Raw genomic sequence first — 15,423 nt, 5'->3', positions numbered from 1 at the left:
GCGTGCATCGATATGCGCCAACTGTACTGAAGCAACTGAGCACCGCTGAGGGCGCTATTTTGCAGCCTGATCGTTGGTGGATTGCTAGTGTGTGATAATCATGCGTTTCAGAAAGCACTTCAACCCTTGGCACAAAACCAAAATGGAATAGGTTATCGATGCCTGGATCCGCAGATTGCTTTTGAAGTCTCGTACTCAGGCCAATCGAGCAATGAAATTCGATCTGAACGTTAGCCGTACATTACAATAGGAGAATCTTTATTAATAACTGAAAAATTGGTGATTAATATCCGATGAATTCACATGTAACCAAAACTGTGCAAATTGGCTCTCATTATATAGCCAACTAGAGATCCAACCGACAGTTCTAACATTATTGGTTATGATATTTGTGGATAAAGTTTGTTAACAATACATACTACTTATAACGGTTTTCATGAAATGAGATGCTATCCACGAGAAAAACTCTTTGGAGAATACAGTGAGTGCTTTTGTTTTAGTTCAAAAGTTAAGTACACCTTATCCATTCCGAGTTCAAATGCGTGTAGTAGTCTTACATGCACTGGACAAAGTTGGTAATAATATAGTTATCCATATGCCAGAAACAAACACGACCCAATGATCATCCTTAATCACTCACTCACTCACTCACTCACTCGTACGCATCGCAGACTAAAAAGCTCCGCCAGGATAGTGACTTCTCGCTTGCCTTGGCTTTAATGTCAGTAGCCACAGATAATTGCCTTATTCCAAATACGCAATGGAGGTCGAATTCGACTTCATTCAAGAGCCGGAAAAGGGAGTACGAGAACTTGTAGCTGTAGCTGCAAGTGTAGCTGCAATGAATTTTTGTTGGACACTGTTTTTCTGCATTTTTATATACTCTTCTTCATTGTATTAAAACTCATGAGTTTGAACACATTATAAAGTGCACTTTTTGAGCACTTAAAAATCATCTATGATTTCGCCGACAACAGAGGGCGCTGTTGCTGCGATCTCAACCAGGGGAAGGCGTAGTTCAGTGCACAGATTTTTCTGTTCAACTTGTGACCCGAGAATTTACTTACTAAATATATTTCTGAGAAAGAGATGGATGCTTGCTTGTTGCTTTGCACATGAACAGCAGTCTACAAAAATGCAGGACTTTTGGGGTTCAAACCAATGTAACACTGAGGCCTTCTTCCTGGGATGACGTCACAGTTTTGCTCCTGAATAATGAAACACTCATTAGCATCCAAACCAAAAAGGCACTCTTTGAAAAAGTGAAACAAAAGTTGTGTACAAAGTTAATTTGGACAAAAAGGTTAATTGGGTGATTTGTATTAAAACAAATTGATTGCAGCTATCCTTTAAATGGGAGATTCTCCCGTGTGTGAAAAACTTATTTCTAGTAATATATTTGCTTGTTAACTAAATTTCCGATGTTGTTTCAAAGAATTCTTCATTTAAGTACCCAATATCTAAACAAACATGCATGTACGCTAATTGGTGATCAGGATTTGTTTAACTTCTGGAGTATTTTTTACTAATACGAAAATCAGAGTAATTTCCTGTGTGTTTTCAAAACCGGTACTGATTTTAAATTATGCCCATTTGAAAGTGGTGTTAGTTCCAAAGCCTAAACTGTAAAAGTATTATAAATACATCGTGCAAAGTAAGGTGAATCCATGGGTTTAATTTGAATTTTGTTGCTTCTTCGTTTCGACTCAGATAGTCTACACTCTGCTCCAAGTAACAACCGTGGACGTGCAGACAGGCTGGGCACTGATGCCGCTCTACTTGGGTGGCTTCTTATCCTCAACCTAGATGGGAACAGCAAGGTACGATTAAGTTATCAGTTAGCTTCTTAATCTATTAAAGCCGAAGCACCAGTTGCTCAATTTACTCGACACTAGTGATCCTTTAATCATCCATGTTGTTTTTGTAATGGAGGTCCATGCAGTAGACGTATACGCACGAAATATCGACTGTTTTTTTTTAAAAGTCCTCTCCTTTTGTTTGCGGTAGCTCGAATCCCTGCCCCATACGCATAAGCATTCCGTATTTTGACCACTTTGCACACATCAGTTCTATTTTGTGTCATTATAAACTAGTGTTATCACACCTTTGTGCACTAAAACCCTGGTCATTGTTTACTGACTTTCCGAAATGACCACTTTTGGCCCTCATGTCAGCCACCATGTTGCAGCAACGGTTCTACAAATGGCAGAAGAACATTTCATATTCACCTTCACGTTGACGGTGAATGAACAAATGGGGGATTGTTTGTTCCCAACGGCATCTGTGGCCGAATACTTGATGTGATAAGGAGAACTGGAGGCATTGAAGTAGCCGCCATTGGCTGGGCCGCCATCTTCTCTCCTCAAACTGCAGAAGACAAGCATAACAATTTTCTCCTAAACAAGCAAATATTTGTGTATACTGAGCGTGCAGCTGGACGAATCGGGATTTCATGTATTATGACGAGCCAAGAAGACGCCGTCCTGGTCTCGAGAGGATATTGCTTGAAAAAAAAAAAAAAAAAAGACGATGATCTTTGTGTAAAGTCAATACAGTACAAATCCAGAGGAATCTATACTCTGTGGCAAAACACGATCGTTTTATAGAGAATCGAACGCGTCGTGGAATCGATTAAGGTTAACGTCTAAGACGACGCGTTGATGCTGAAACATTTTGTTTTCAGCATGAAAGGGCGGATTAAAACACCGCGGGACCAAGACTTTGTAAAAAGAGGCACAACGGAGTTCTCTCTCGTTGTGATCACGTAGTACGCACTTGACACCTTGAGTACACGGTGTGATTGGTGAATAACACACTGAGTTTAATACACAGACAGCATCGAAAAGGCTTCATTTCCCACTCAGCATTTTGCCTACATTCTGTTTTTAATAACCAGATCGTCAGTGTGCATCATATTCAAAATATTCCATTATTCGCAACCCAAACAATGGATGTCAGCTTCTTACGCTTAACGATCCTTCACCGGTTCATGTATGGTCACATTTAGCTAACCTTTGTGACGTCCTCGATAAGGCCAGCCATTTCAATACGTATCTTGTAGGCGGACTCCGGGAGATTTGATTACTTACCTGACCGGTGGGCTTTCGTCACTTGCTCGTGGTTTAGACCACTGGACAATCTTTTTCGATGATGGAGAGTCGACGTACACAGTCATAGTGGAGGGACAAGTCCCCTTCACCAAGACCGGCGGTTGCGAATCTAGAGCCCTGCGAACGACTAGAAATGAAAATAAAAAAGCCCAATACCTCAGGTTTCGTAACAGTGAGGCAACAAGTATTTACATAAACACAGTTTGTTTGACCCTCCATCGGGGTTCACTTGGAAACCAGGTGGCTAGGTTTACATTGCGAAAAACTGTGACACAATGACTATTACTCCTGAATGATCAAGACAGTGAAAATTCACACATGTAGACATGTATAAAGGATGTGTGGATTAAATAATACGTGGGTTTTCCTTTTTAAAAAAAATGATCTAAAAGAAGAAAATGCACAACACGATAGGTTATATTTTACGTAAGTGTGCATGTATAGGCGTACACGATAGAAATTACATGTTTACGAAGCATCCAAGCAGCCTCCAAGCAGTTGAAGCAATCTAAGCAGTGGATCTGTGAAACGTCGCAACAGCGTCTGCTGAACCTACTCATACCGTTAACCAAATCAGTTTGGACTGTGCTCCGTAGGTACTCACCATTTCCAGTGTGTCGACGCCTGCGGCGTCCAAACGCATCTACCAAAGAGAGTGGAAAAAAGAAAAAGGGACTTACAGTCTTTGTAACATTTTTCATAATTGCTATACGGATTTTCTAATATATTGGGTAAAAGTTAAAATAAAGTAATGTCTAAAAAGATAAAATACCGTCGTACAGTAGGTATGTAAATGTATCAAATATCTCGGTAACACGATGACGTAGAGGGGTATATATTCTGGTAGTGAAACTGCAAAGTTGCTGTAGAGTGAGTGAAGATTGACTTTGTTTTCAGGATTTTTGACCATGTCGATATTTTACAAAATATACTGGTAAAGGTGTTTATTTACAAATCCAAAAGGGCTTTTTAAGACGTGAAGTGATTTGATTTCAGAACAGGATAGAAACTACTGAAAATTCGATTGCTAGTTTTGAGTGTAATAGATGAAATGATTTCCCAATAATTCAGCATAACCCCAACGCTATGTAACTTGTGTACATGTACATGCAGGTTACTTTCAAGGAACGGAAGAGTTGTGTATGTTATTTTTTGTGATATTACAAGAATTTTCCCCGATTTTAGTTTCCCCATCCATTCTGTGGGTATGCGTTTGTAGACTCACCCAGGGAGACGCCGCACTCACGCACGGGTCTTTTGTAAGCACCCGCGCACCCTTTTGGCAAGTCACAATGCTTGACAGATCGGAGAGGAGTGTAACGCGCGCGTACCACCTGTCCACGAGCACGGTTCCACCGCAGTAATGGCTTCTAATTCGGGTTATCAAATATTACACTATAACTTCCGTAGTTACTTTTCGCATACACCATTGCCATTTAGCCTTTTGATCAAACAACAGTCTCCCACATCCCCGTCCATCAGTTAATTCTTCCCCAATCGTTCCCCCCAACCCCCTCAAAATTCCTTCAACTTCTGGAAGCAGAAAATTATGTTTTCTCCCAGTTATGAATGGTGAGCTGATGGGCAAATCATGGACGATGTTGTCGCCTCGGTTGCTCGACTCCAAAGCAGCTCGATGAATGTCACGTGTTGTTTATTTAAGCGCACCTTGGTTTAACTTTGTTTGGTCGTGGGTACACATACCATCGTTCTTAACCAGTAAAGTCCTTGACCGCGGGATTGTAAGGCCTTGTGCGCACAGCAGTGACGCACGTCGTACTTTCATTACTATATCGAACGTGCCCTATTGATGATGTTCTAACAACACTTAATACCTTGGATTCGGATCGTTTGAAGGTCAGACTGAAGGTGCGGTTTTATGGTTGACTCTCACGATTAAAAAACACGCTCAGGACACCAAGGCTTTGATGATAAAATAAATAGATGAGAGTTTCTTCCGGCTTGCATTATGTAATAAAGTTAATTGAAAATCCACGGCGATCCATTCAGAAGTTACACATATACAAGGAAACAATCGACATCCACCAACAAATGAGGCCTGACCATAGAGTTATATTAACTTACATACAACTCTAAGGGCCTGACCTAAACTGAGGTAGCTTTATATGCGCTTAAGTGGTTCCATCACTGCAATCTAAAGTTCTCTTCGTCAGTGACGTATAGGTAATTTTGTTTTTGGGTTAACAGCTTCGTGGTTAACACTGGGAAAATGAACTCACGGTACTCACCTGATGCAGGTAGAGTCAGAAGTAAAAGACAGAGGGCGACACAAACGTAGAGATTTGCCTTTGGCTCCATCACGAACTCTAACTTTAGTTGTAAAGACAACTCCCAGACACGCTACGGGTAGACTCTGCCGAGTTACGGTCACGTTCTCTCTAGCAAATATTTCGATCTCCAAAGACCTATGTGGAGATGACCTCACGCAAGATACGCAAGTGTTTACCTATGCCGGCGTGTGCTGCTGCCAACTGTTGTCTGAACCCCGTTATCTGCGTATTTTTTTCCTACGAGGATTAGGGGTAATTATAATACACGTATCAAGACTCGTACGCATGCGTGTTACTCAGAGAAATATTAGCGTTCCTGATGGGGATGTCATTGAAGCTACCAGTCGTAGAGTGGCGGCTTTTTTACCGTGCCAAAAGTTTGTGAACAAAACACTAACCTGTGGAAGATTATAGCCCTGCTGCTGTCTTTGATTTTTTTGTCGAAAATATTCATAATTTCGGTGCAACACATTCGATTAGTGCCCAAGGGTTACTGTAGTGATTAGTAGGAACCAACTCTTGCAGATGGTGTTCGTGTCACGGTAATCACCGAGGAAAACGCGAATTATGGCTCATTTTTTCACGGTTCTCAAAGGAACGACCGAACTCAACAGATGAGGCTATGGTGTCCGAATCATTTGGCAGCGGCTTGAAATTACACCAGAGTCTACGGTAGTGTGTAACCTCGGCCATAGCCAAGTGATTCGGACATGGCTTTACAAACTTGTAAAATACGGGCGTTTCGCAATAGTGCGCCTCCAAGAGCTTGCAACACGTTGACCAATCACATCCCTTATTGCCTTCCGGCTGGCCAAGATGCTGTAGATGCCATAGCAAGTTGGTGAAATTACTTATTAGTAATGTTGAATATTGGGAATTGGGAATATTGGTTTGTTTGGTCTAGTCGAGAGAATGCAACCGTTTATGCATTCTTTCAAGTAGTCTGGTTTTTATTTCTCTACCATTCCAATTCGACCGTCAAGGAAGTAAGAATTTTTAAGACTGCTGTAGACTGAATGCTGACGATATTTCTGTAGAAGGGGCACGAATTCCCGTCGCCCGTGCCAACATTATGTATCACGGAGTTCCATTTATGAAGCGGATACGCCTTCAAGCCACAAGCTAGTGGTTCAAGTTCAAAGGCGACGTTTTATGACTAGCTGTTGCAGCCTCACTTTTCTGACACGACCGCATTCGGAGTAACCCTAGAAACCATCTGTGTTTTTTATGTACAGGAAACGCATCAGTCAACGCTGGTATTGATTAGCCGGCCCAGGTCATCTCCAGGATAGTTGCGACCACTCATGCATGCATAGCCTGTGCTGATCAATCCATAAAAATAAGTATGATCTGTTCTCAGATTTCTCTGTTTTGAGGGGTACCTTGGCCAATCATGAACGCAAGAATATGTAAAATTTGAGATGGCAACACCAAAATGGACCGTGAAATTACAGGGAAACGTTTGGCCCATTTCGTCTCCTAAAGGATGGTGAATTACAGCTTCCGTGCACTTACAACTTACCTTCCACGAAAAGGGTGCATGCAATCTTGCAAAAATGGTGCAAAATTGTCAATCTCCACATTAAATTTGGCCTGAAATTAATGTATTGCTTTAATGGTATAGTCAAATCCAACGAGACACCATTCCGAGGGGCTATTTACACTCACGCAGCTGTCTCGACCTGAGAGAGCGCGTGCTCTTCGGTAATTGACTGTTGCCTATTGGTCAAGGAGGAATTTCACCGGCTCGCGCACTGACTGCAGGCGAATAGGATGGCCCCATAGTAGTGGCTTCTAATTTTGGTCGTCGGATTTGTCTATATTATAAATCAGAGTTTATTTTATGAAAATATTTGCAAACCAATCAACTTTGTAACGGAAAAGCCAAGCTGAATATTTGATGACGTGTGCACGTTGTTTGACTGACGTAACATCTGGGACATCTCAATACACGAATGCCCAGGTCATTTCAGAGGCTAAATTCTGTTGTTCAATTCCCTTTTCCGATAAAAGTAAGTGACCAATCACGTCAAGTGTTTTATCAAAGGAAAGCTTATACCCCAACCATTCTTAAACCCTTTACGCTAGGACCGCTTGGCCAAGAGTCTGCCGAGTAACGGCTGAAAAAGACGGAGGAGCAACGTGGAATGGACCGTTTTTGCTGTCTCTCCACACAAAAATGGCGATTTTTTTTTCTGTATGAACATCGATTTTCCGACAAATTGGAGATTACATGTGGTGCGAATAGTCTTTAAAGCAAAATCCGTTTGCTCCACCCGGGACTCTGCGAACGTTTCAGAAAATCGGCCGATTTAGCCTATGCGGGGCGCATTGTTTGAGCAGATGAGATCAAGGTTTCCATACGCGGGGCGGCAACGGCGGGGCGGGCAGGCCAGATCAGGTACCAATTTGCGCCAATCTGCAATGTTAGGATTCTGCTCATTTTGCAAGACGGCAATGAGCACTAGGAAAAGTTCTCTCAAAAGTTCCGAACAGAAACTGGAACACAAAGCAAAAAGCTTTTATTTGCTGGTGTCCATCAAAGAATTTTCAATAACATGCAGAGAGCTGGATTAGTATTGTATCACTGCAACCTTTACTAAACAAGTTGTATGCTGTGATGCTACATATGTTTGGTCTCATTTAAATTCAAACTGAAATGGCCAACAAATATAGTTAAATGCAGTGGCTTAACCAGGCTTTGTCATGGGCGGGGGGAGAGGTTGGACCAGAATTCATCCCCCGAATAGTTCAGGATGCTCAAGCAGGTGGGGGGCTCAAGCCTCCTTAGGCCACCCTGGTTGTACTACTTAGGAACATGGCATGAGGCAGTACAGTAAAACGTCTAGGCCTGAGTTGTACTGGTGGTTTGTTCACTGCAGCAACAAACATTACAGTACTTGATTTCATAACGATTACGAAACCTGACAGAATATAAATCATTGGAAAGAATCCTGCCACCAGTTATGATGAGACCCACTGACTGAGACATTTGAGCTTGTTTTTCAAATTTGGACGTGATAGGCTCGTAGATCAAGTCCAAAATTGGAAATAAAAAAGAAGTTCTGTAGCTCCTCATAAGTTGTGATACAAGATGGAGGTCAGTCACTGCTAAAAATTTGAAAAGACATGAATCTGGGACCGAACAGTATTTCAAATGTTTTTAGAAAATACTTCGAAATTGCACTGAACTCTCCATATACTTTGTACACAGCCAGCAAAGTGGAGTCAGGAAGCTTTTAGTCTCTCCAGATCATTGACCTGTGGAGTATGAACCAGCTCGTTCCCGGGTTTATTCTCATGTCATTGTCATGCGCCCACCACGGGTTGTCTGTGACCATAAAATCTTTCAAATTTACTCTACACTTTTAATGCATTAGCTTACCGAAATGACCTGAGGGTTTACCCCATTCACATATACACATTTTAGACAAAGTTCCTGCAGGACAGTGGCTTCTCCCTTGCCTCCCATCAGCGCTTTTGACTTTGGTGTCAGTAGCTCTACTGCCTTATTCTAAATGTGCAATGAAGGCCGAATTCGGCTTCAATGAAGAGCAGAGAAGGGGCTACGAGAGTGTTAATGCTAGATTGTCCTCCTGTTTGAAAATCTATTTCTCATAAAATATTTCCTAGTTTTCTTTCCCGATCAAAATACCCATTTTTATAACAGACATGTATGTACGCTGTTTGTTGATCAGAGTATTTTTAACCTGTGTCTTTTACTTACTCGAACATTAGTAATCAGCATTGTACTTCTCAAGTTGAAACTTATTTTAAGCGTGTTAGTAAGTTACAATGACGTTAGTAGGAAACCTTAACCATGAAGTATTACGTAAATCAGAAGCAAATCGACTGGTCTAATCTGAATTTTGTTGCTGCTATGTTTCGACTCGGATAGTGTACACTCTGCTCCAAGTAACAACCGTTGACATGCAGACAGGCTGGGCATTGATGTCGCTCTACTTGGGTGGCTTCTTATCCTCAACCTGGATGGGAACAGAAAAAGTATGGTTTCTTAATCTATTAAAGCCAAAGCACCAGTGCAGTGTACCAGTCAGAAAATCAATTTCAGCGACAGTGTTCAGGGATACTACATGAATGGGCTTCGAGATGGACCAAGAGAAGGCGCACTATTCTTAGCAACGAAGGCTCCTTTGGTAGTAACTGCGCATCGCTGTTTTACGAAAGGCTATGAAACGCAAGCGTTGTAGTGGCATGCTTACCAACAAAATGAGCACTCCAGACCAACATGGCTCTTTTTAACCAGTTAGGGTGTGCTTCCTCTCAGGGTGGATAACGCAACCGGTTATATGGATCGACACAAGAAGACGCCTTGAGACGAAGTTGTAGGCCCTATTTTTGGTAGCAGGTGTGGGTTCAGTTGGTTCGATGTGCAGCTTTCTGCCCGATTGCTAGATCCCCTTCGGGTTTCATACATTTAATGGACATTCCATTTTCTTCATGCAAGTTTCCCTGGCTTATTAGGGATTGCTTTCTAATCTTTTGAATATTAATGTTACACGAATGAACCGTAGGGCTAGTCAAATTAATGATTACCGGCTTTTCCTTATAAAGCCGGCGGACTGCCTCACTAGTCCTTCCGGTCTGACCTGCCTATCCATCCCAAGGGCCTTGAGGTTGCACTAGCCATTCCTTAAGTGAGTCTCATAACATAGCGGTTCTGCTTCTTGAAGGTCAAACCCCTACCACCATGGAGGTAGCTGCAACTTACTAAATACAAAATATGTTGTTGTATCATAGTAATAATACTTAGGTAAAAGCCATGTTATTTTGGTAATGGCAGTTCATGCAGCAGACCTATACCGACCTTTTTTAGACACCTGCACACCCCGTATGTGGTGGTTGAATCTTCCCTCACTACGCGAATGCATTGTGTGTGTTATCTACTTTTTACACCATTTCACCACCATTTAATGTCATAATAAACCAGGTTTGCCATAATTTTATGCATAAAAGGCCTTGTCATTGTTTCCTAATCTTTCTGATATGATTCTGTCTTACCTTACGCCTTGGCCCTCCTTTCAGCCACCATTTCGTAGTAAAGAATATAAAAATTGGCCAAAGAACATTTCATACTCACCTTAACGTTGACAGTGAATGAGCAAATGGGGATCCGTTTGTTACCAACGGCATCTGTGGCCGAATACTTGACGTGATAAGGAGAACTGGAGGCATTGAAGTAGCCGCCATTGAGCGGCCCGCCATCTTCTCTGCTCACACTGAAGAAAAACACACGAGTTTTCAACTAGAAATTTAAAAAATTGTATGCACGCAACCTGCAAAGGGAAATCTGTATCATGAGCATCGGCTTATGTATGGTGTCATGTGGTGTCAGCATCCCCCTCCGTCTTTCACATTTCCATGGCCAGGCAAGTCAACTCCCCTCCCCATGCCCACCTTCCTCCCCAATTTTCCCACGCAAATTTACGCCACCTATTTACAGGACAATGACCTTTGAACAAATCGATACAAGTCCGAAGGATATACTCGGCAGCGGAACATGATCCTCCAGAGAATCGAGGGATCGTGGAATCCACTAATGTTAGTGTTCAAGAAGACGTGTCAAGACAATAATATTCCTCGAGGGGAAGAAATTGGGGATTTAAAACCTGTCTTATTTTGCATGTAATAACCAATTCGTCAGGGCTCATCATATTCAAAATATCATTCGCAATCTGAACAATTGATGTCAACTTGTTATGCTTTACAATCCTTCGCTGATCTCATTTGGCTAACCTTTATGGCGTCCTCGACCATTCCAACACATATCTTGTATTCATCAACTGACTCCACCAAAGATTTGGTTCCTTACCTGACCGGTGGGCTTTTGTCACTTGCTCGTGGTTTAGACCACTGGACAATCTTTTTCGATGATGGAGAGTCGACGTACACAGTCATAGTGGAGGGACAAGTTCCCTTCACCAAGACCGGCGGTTGCGAATCTTCAGTCTTCCGAACGACTACAAGGCAAAGAGCGGATAAACCTGAACAATATACTCCCAGAAAATGCCTCCTGTTTCACCACTGAAATCATATCAACGAAGAAGCAGTTTCAGGTCTTAACGAGAGCGGGTGGGAGTTGTAGACAGAGTTTTTAAAAGCAAGTGAAATCGACGGGGTTGCCCAGTGAAGGTAGTTGGGCAGAGGGGCATGGCGGTAATTGGGGTATTCCTGTGTGTTATAATAAAAATCTGTGATAATAATGTATCCCATAATATTAAAGGGAAAAAATGCACAACACGATAGATGATGTATCTTGTGGAAGTGTACACAGTAGAAATTACATGTTGACGAAGCCACCATTGTAATCGAAGTAATGGATATTTGAAACATTGTAACAGCATTTGCTGGACTTGCTCATATCTTCTACTAAATCATATTACACTGTAATTGCGTACTCACCATTTACACCCCTTCGACGCACACGGCGTATGATCGCATCTACCGAAGAGAGTCGAGAAAGAAAAGGGGACTTTCAGGGGGATTTGCTTATTCACACAGTAACACACAGTCTGCGTTAAATCATTCACGTACGTGCCATGCAAATTTGGTAGTATTGGGGTAAAATTTTATTTTGATAACAGATGTTGAGTGTTATTTGTGTTTAATAAAACTTTGTAAATTTCATGTAAAATTTCTAAATGTATCCAATATCTCGGTGAACTCGATTAGGTCGAATGGTACCCAATTTTTGCAATGACAACTACTGAGTTTCTGTGTAGAATGACTGGACATTGATTTTCTTGTTAGGATTTTTGACTATGCTAATATTTTACAAAATTTCCTAGTAAAAGCACTCCCCAAAAGGTGAAATAAGCTACACAGAGAAGAACATATCCCCCACTGAAACACTGTAATTTTATTATCAATATCTGAATATGCAATTTGTAATTAATCACTATCACTTTGATTTGATGCGTACAGTTAACACTGCAAAACCAAATTTCGATTGTTTTCCTCAAAAACTAATTTACTGGTTTTGCGGGTTGTGGATAGAATGTTCTCCTGATGATTAAGCTTAACCCCAACACTGTGAAGAAAGGGCAAGACGAAAGGATTTGACTTGGGGAGAGCCATACACAAGAAATAGATACTCATTAGTAATTTGCAATATTGCTCTTTATAAGTAGTTACAATCAAAGAATCTTAACAATCTTTCAGAAAATTGGAAATCCACAGGCAGAGTAGCGAGAGCAACATTTGAGTTAAAGGCTTTTGAAAAAGAATCCAACACAGCATAAAGTAGTTGGAACCTTCCATGTTTTTTTTACCCACATAAAATCCATTTTTGTCGGGATGGCAAATTGAATGAGGCATCAACGCAAAACGCTGAACTTGCTCTTTCTAACGCTAAATGGAACAAATTATCACTCATTTCTACAGAGCGCGTCACATATGCAAAGTAGGCTATGCACTTAGTAGTATGCGTATTCCATCCACAACGTTGTTTCGATTATATGCGACCCACTGCAAGTCATTAGATTCGTGAACCAGACCAAAGATCTTCAAACCCCCATTTTTGAAAGTGGAGGTTTCTGTACTGTTTATTTACACAAACCCTACGAGATAATACTGACTTGCATTTAAAACAGCTCAGTTGAAAGGTACAGAAAAGTTGGGTATGTTATTTTTGTAATATTATGCCAAGTTTTCCGATTTTCATTTTGTTGGTGTGGACCATAACTGCGGTGGCTTCGCACACACACGAACATTCTCCATCTTTGCGCGCGCGTGAATTTGGCAAATCATGACACCCTATTGGTCGGAGAGGCCAGTAACGCGCGCGTACCAGCTGTCGATAAGCACCACGCCACCGCAGTGAAGGCTTCTAATTCTGGTTGTCGAATTACACTATACCAATGTTTAGACTCACCCGCGGAGACGCTACACTCACACACGCGTCCTTTTTGTGCATCCGCGCGCACTTTAACAAATTGCAATGCTCTGTTGGTCGGAGAACGAACAGCATGGTCCCACGCACGTATGTTTCAGAGGGAAATAATTAACTGCGCAGGTCCCGTTTTTAGGGTCATTTGCATGCATAATGAGGGCCATGGGAATTCGTGTCAGGCAAACAGCTGCTTTATTTCATGAAATGCACGTCTTATTTTCACTTTTTGGAAATAACAGTTCCTGCCCAAAATATTTTCATGGTAAGATAAGGCCTTTTCCTAACGTGTTTTATGAAACTTAATTGAGGAATTAGTATCAGAGTGGTCAAAACTAGTGATTTTTGTGAAAAGCTCTTTTCGTAAGCGGTACTTTGCTTACGTTTTGATGCGATTTTTAAAGGCTCGAAACAAAGAATTCAAAATTTTCCTGAAGTTTTCAAAAGTGGGCTGTGCTGGAGAAAGATCGTAGGTTTGCTGACGGTTTTGTGCTCTTCCCGACCGGGCGCGTTTGCATATCGACCTAACTTAACTCATAACTGATTCCGTTCATCCCGCATAATCTTACTGCCTTGCGAGCGTAAGAATTCAGTGACTCAGGAACGACAGACGAACTCAAAAGTACTACAGTAAGTTAACATGAAGTTTGTTATTCAGGTCTGTCTGTCATTATAAAATTGCAGGGAAAATGTCGAAATTCACGGTATATATCCCCAGTTTTACATGTACTGTACCACATGAACATGTACACCCTCTCCAACGGTCAAGAATTTCCATGTACAGTACAGTACCTGTTCATGTACATGTACACGTACGCTGCGGTACGTGTGTAACAAGCCGCGGTGTACTGTGCACGTTACGTGGCTGGATCGGTTTTGTGAATGTACCACACATCGGCGCCGCACGTCCCGTCCATGAATTCCTTCCCCAATCATTCACCACGACTAAACGATTTTCATCTTCTGCCTATGGATTGGCAGTTGTTGCTCAGTCCTAGGTCATTGTTATATTAGTGTATTGCCTCGATGGTATAGACTGATTCACAGTATGGGTGCCATTCGATGAATGTCAATTGTGAAGCTCACCTTGGAATAAAGTTTTGTTCTGTCATGGGCACACAGACCATCATTGTTACCGTGTACCAATATTGCTGTGCCCTGGATTCAGATGTTTTGAAGGTCAAACTGCAAAGCATGTTTTTTTCTAATTAGTCCCAGGAAGACTCCAGAGCAGTTGAATAATACACTATACGGATGAAACTTGCTCCGGCCAGCATTTCGTAATAAACTTAAAATCCAAGGCAATGTCATTCACAAGTAACACACAGAGTCAGGAAAAACACGACATCCACCGGCAAAATTTGATAAGGCCTCACTTAAACTGAGGTAGCTTTTATATGCCCCTAAGAGGGGCTGACACTCCAACACCTTTGGGCTTGCGTACAGTTTGCGCTAAATTTGTGCTTCATTTGACAGACTAATAAACAAGTGGGAAATGAACTCACGGTACTCACCTGATGCAGGGAGAGTCTGAAGTAAAAGACAGAGGGCGACACAAACGTAAAGATTTACCTTTGGCTCCATCACGAACTCTAACTTTAGTTGTAAAGACAATTTGCAGTCACCTAAAGAATCAACAAACGTTTCTGTGAAGTGTGAGGCGCGACAGGCCTACGTGCACATCACATCGGTGCGTACACGTACGGGTGTGTCCGGCTGCTCTTCCACTAATCATGCTAACTTATGTGCGCATGCGCGTAAATGGCATGAGAAGGCAAGCGGCGCGGCTTGAGCGGCTTATTGAAGATGTACAGAGGCACAAATTTCAACGTCAGTGTTTCTCAGCTATTACTTTCTTGGTGCGAAGAGGATTTTTCGGAGAGCAAAATGAAAACTTGGAAAAATTCGTTTGTGCAAAACGTACTAGAGCGAATGAAATCAGTTAGGGTTCCGTTCTCTATGAGTTGTAAAACGATTTGTGCGATAAGTTGGGGGTACCATCCACCATTCTCGGTCAACGACGTAAGTAGCGAGACAAACGTAAACCAGTCTGAAGCTAGTCTGGAATTTTCCCTGCGTTCAGCCCGCGATTCAGTGTAGAACGAGTTGTGCA

The 15,423-nt window shown here is 41.9% G+C and overlaps 2 protein-coding genes across 2 annotated transcripts; both read right to left on the bottom strand.

Moving 5' to 3' along the window:
• Positions 1 to 237: 237 nt before the first annotated feature.
• On the bottom strand, positions 238 to 5,622 carry LOC110975918 (uncharacterized). The gene is made up of 5 exons (XM_022228795.2): positions 5,360 to 5,622; positions 3,715 to 3,753; positions 3,090 to 3,237; positions 2,229 to 2,367; positions 238 to 1,802 (listed from the first exon to the last, which is right to left on the bottom strand). The coding sequence occupies exons 1-5, from the start codon at positions 5,427 to 5,429 to the stop codon at positions 1,776 to 1,778; spliced, it is 423 nt and encodes a 140-aa protein (XP_022084487.1). The 5' UTR covers positions 5,430 to 5,622; the 3' UTR covers positions 238 to 1,775.
• A 2,265-nt stretch (positions 5,623 to 7,887) lies between these two features.
• LOC110975916 (uncharacterized) lies at positions 7,888 to 15,031 on the bottom strand. Its single transcript, XM_022228794.2, has 5 exons — positions 14,825 to 15,031; positions 11,825 to 11,863; positions 11,235 to 11,382; positions 10,503 to 10,641; positions 7,888 to 9,387 (listed from the first exon to the last, which is right to left on the bottom strand). Exons 1-5 carry the CDS (start codon positions 14,892 to 14,894, stop codon positions 9,361 to 9,363), a joined length of 423 nt encoding a protein of 140 aa, XP_022084486.1. The 5' UTR covers positions 14,895 to 15,031; the 3' UTR covers positions 7,888 to 9,360.
• Positions 15,032 to 15,423: the final 392 nt, after the last annotated feature.

This window comes from Acanthaster planci, linkage group LG02 (genome assembly GCF_054643075.1).
Source record: "Acanthaster planci isolate LZ-2023a linkage group LG02, COTS_SCS, whole genome shotgun sequence".
In the NCBI taxonomy this organism is placed as follows: domain Eukaryota; kingdom Metazoa; phylum Echinodermata; class Asteroidea; order Valvatida; family Acanthasteridae; genus Acanthaster; species Acanthaster planci.
This window is presented reverse-complemented; position numbering and strand designations above follow the sequence as displayed.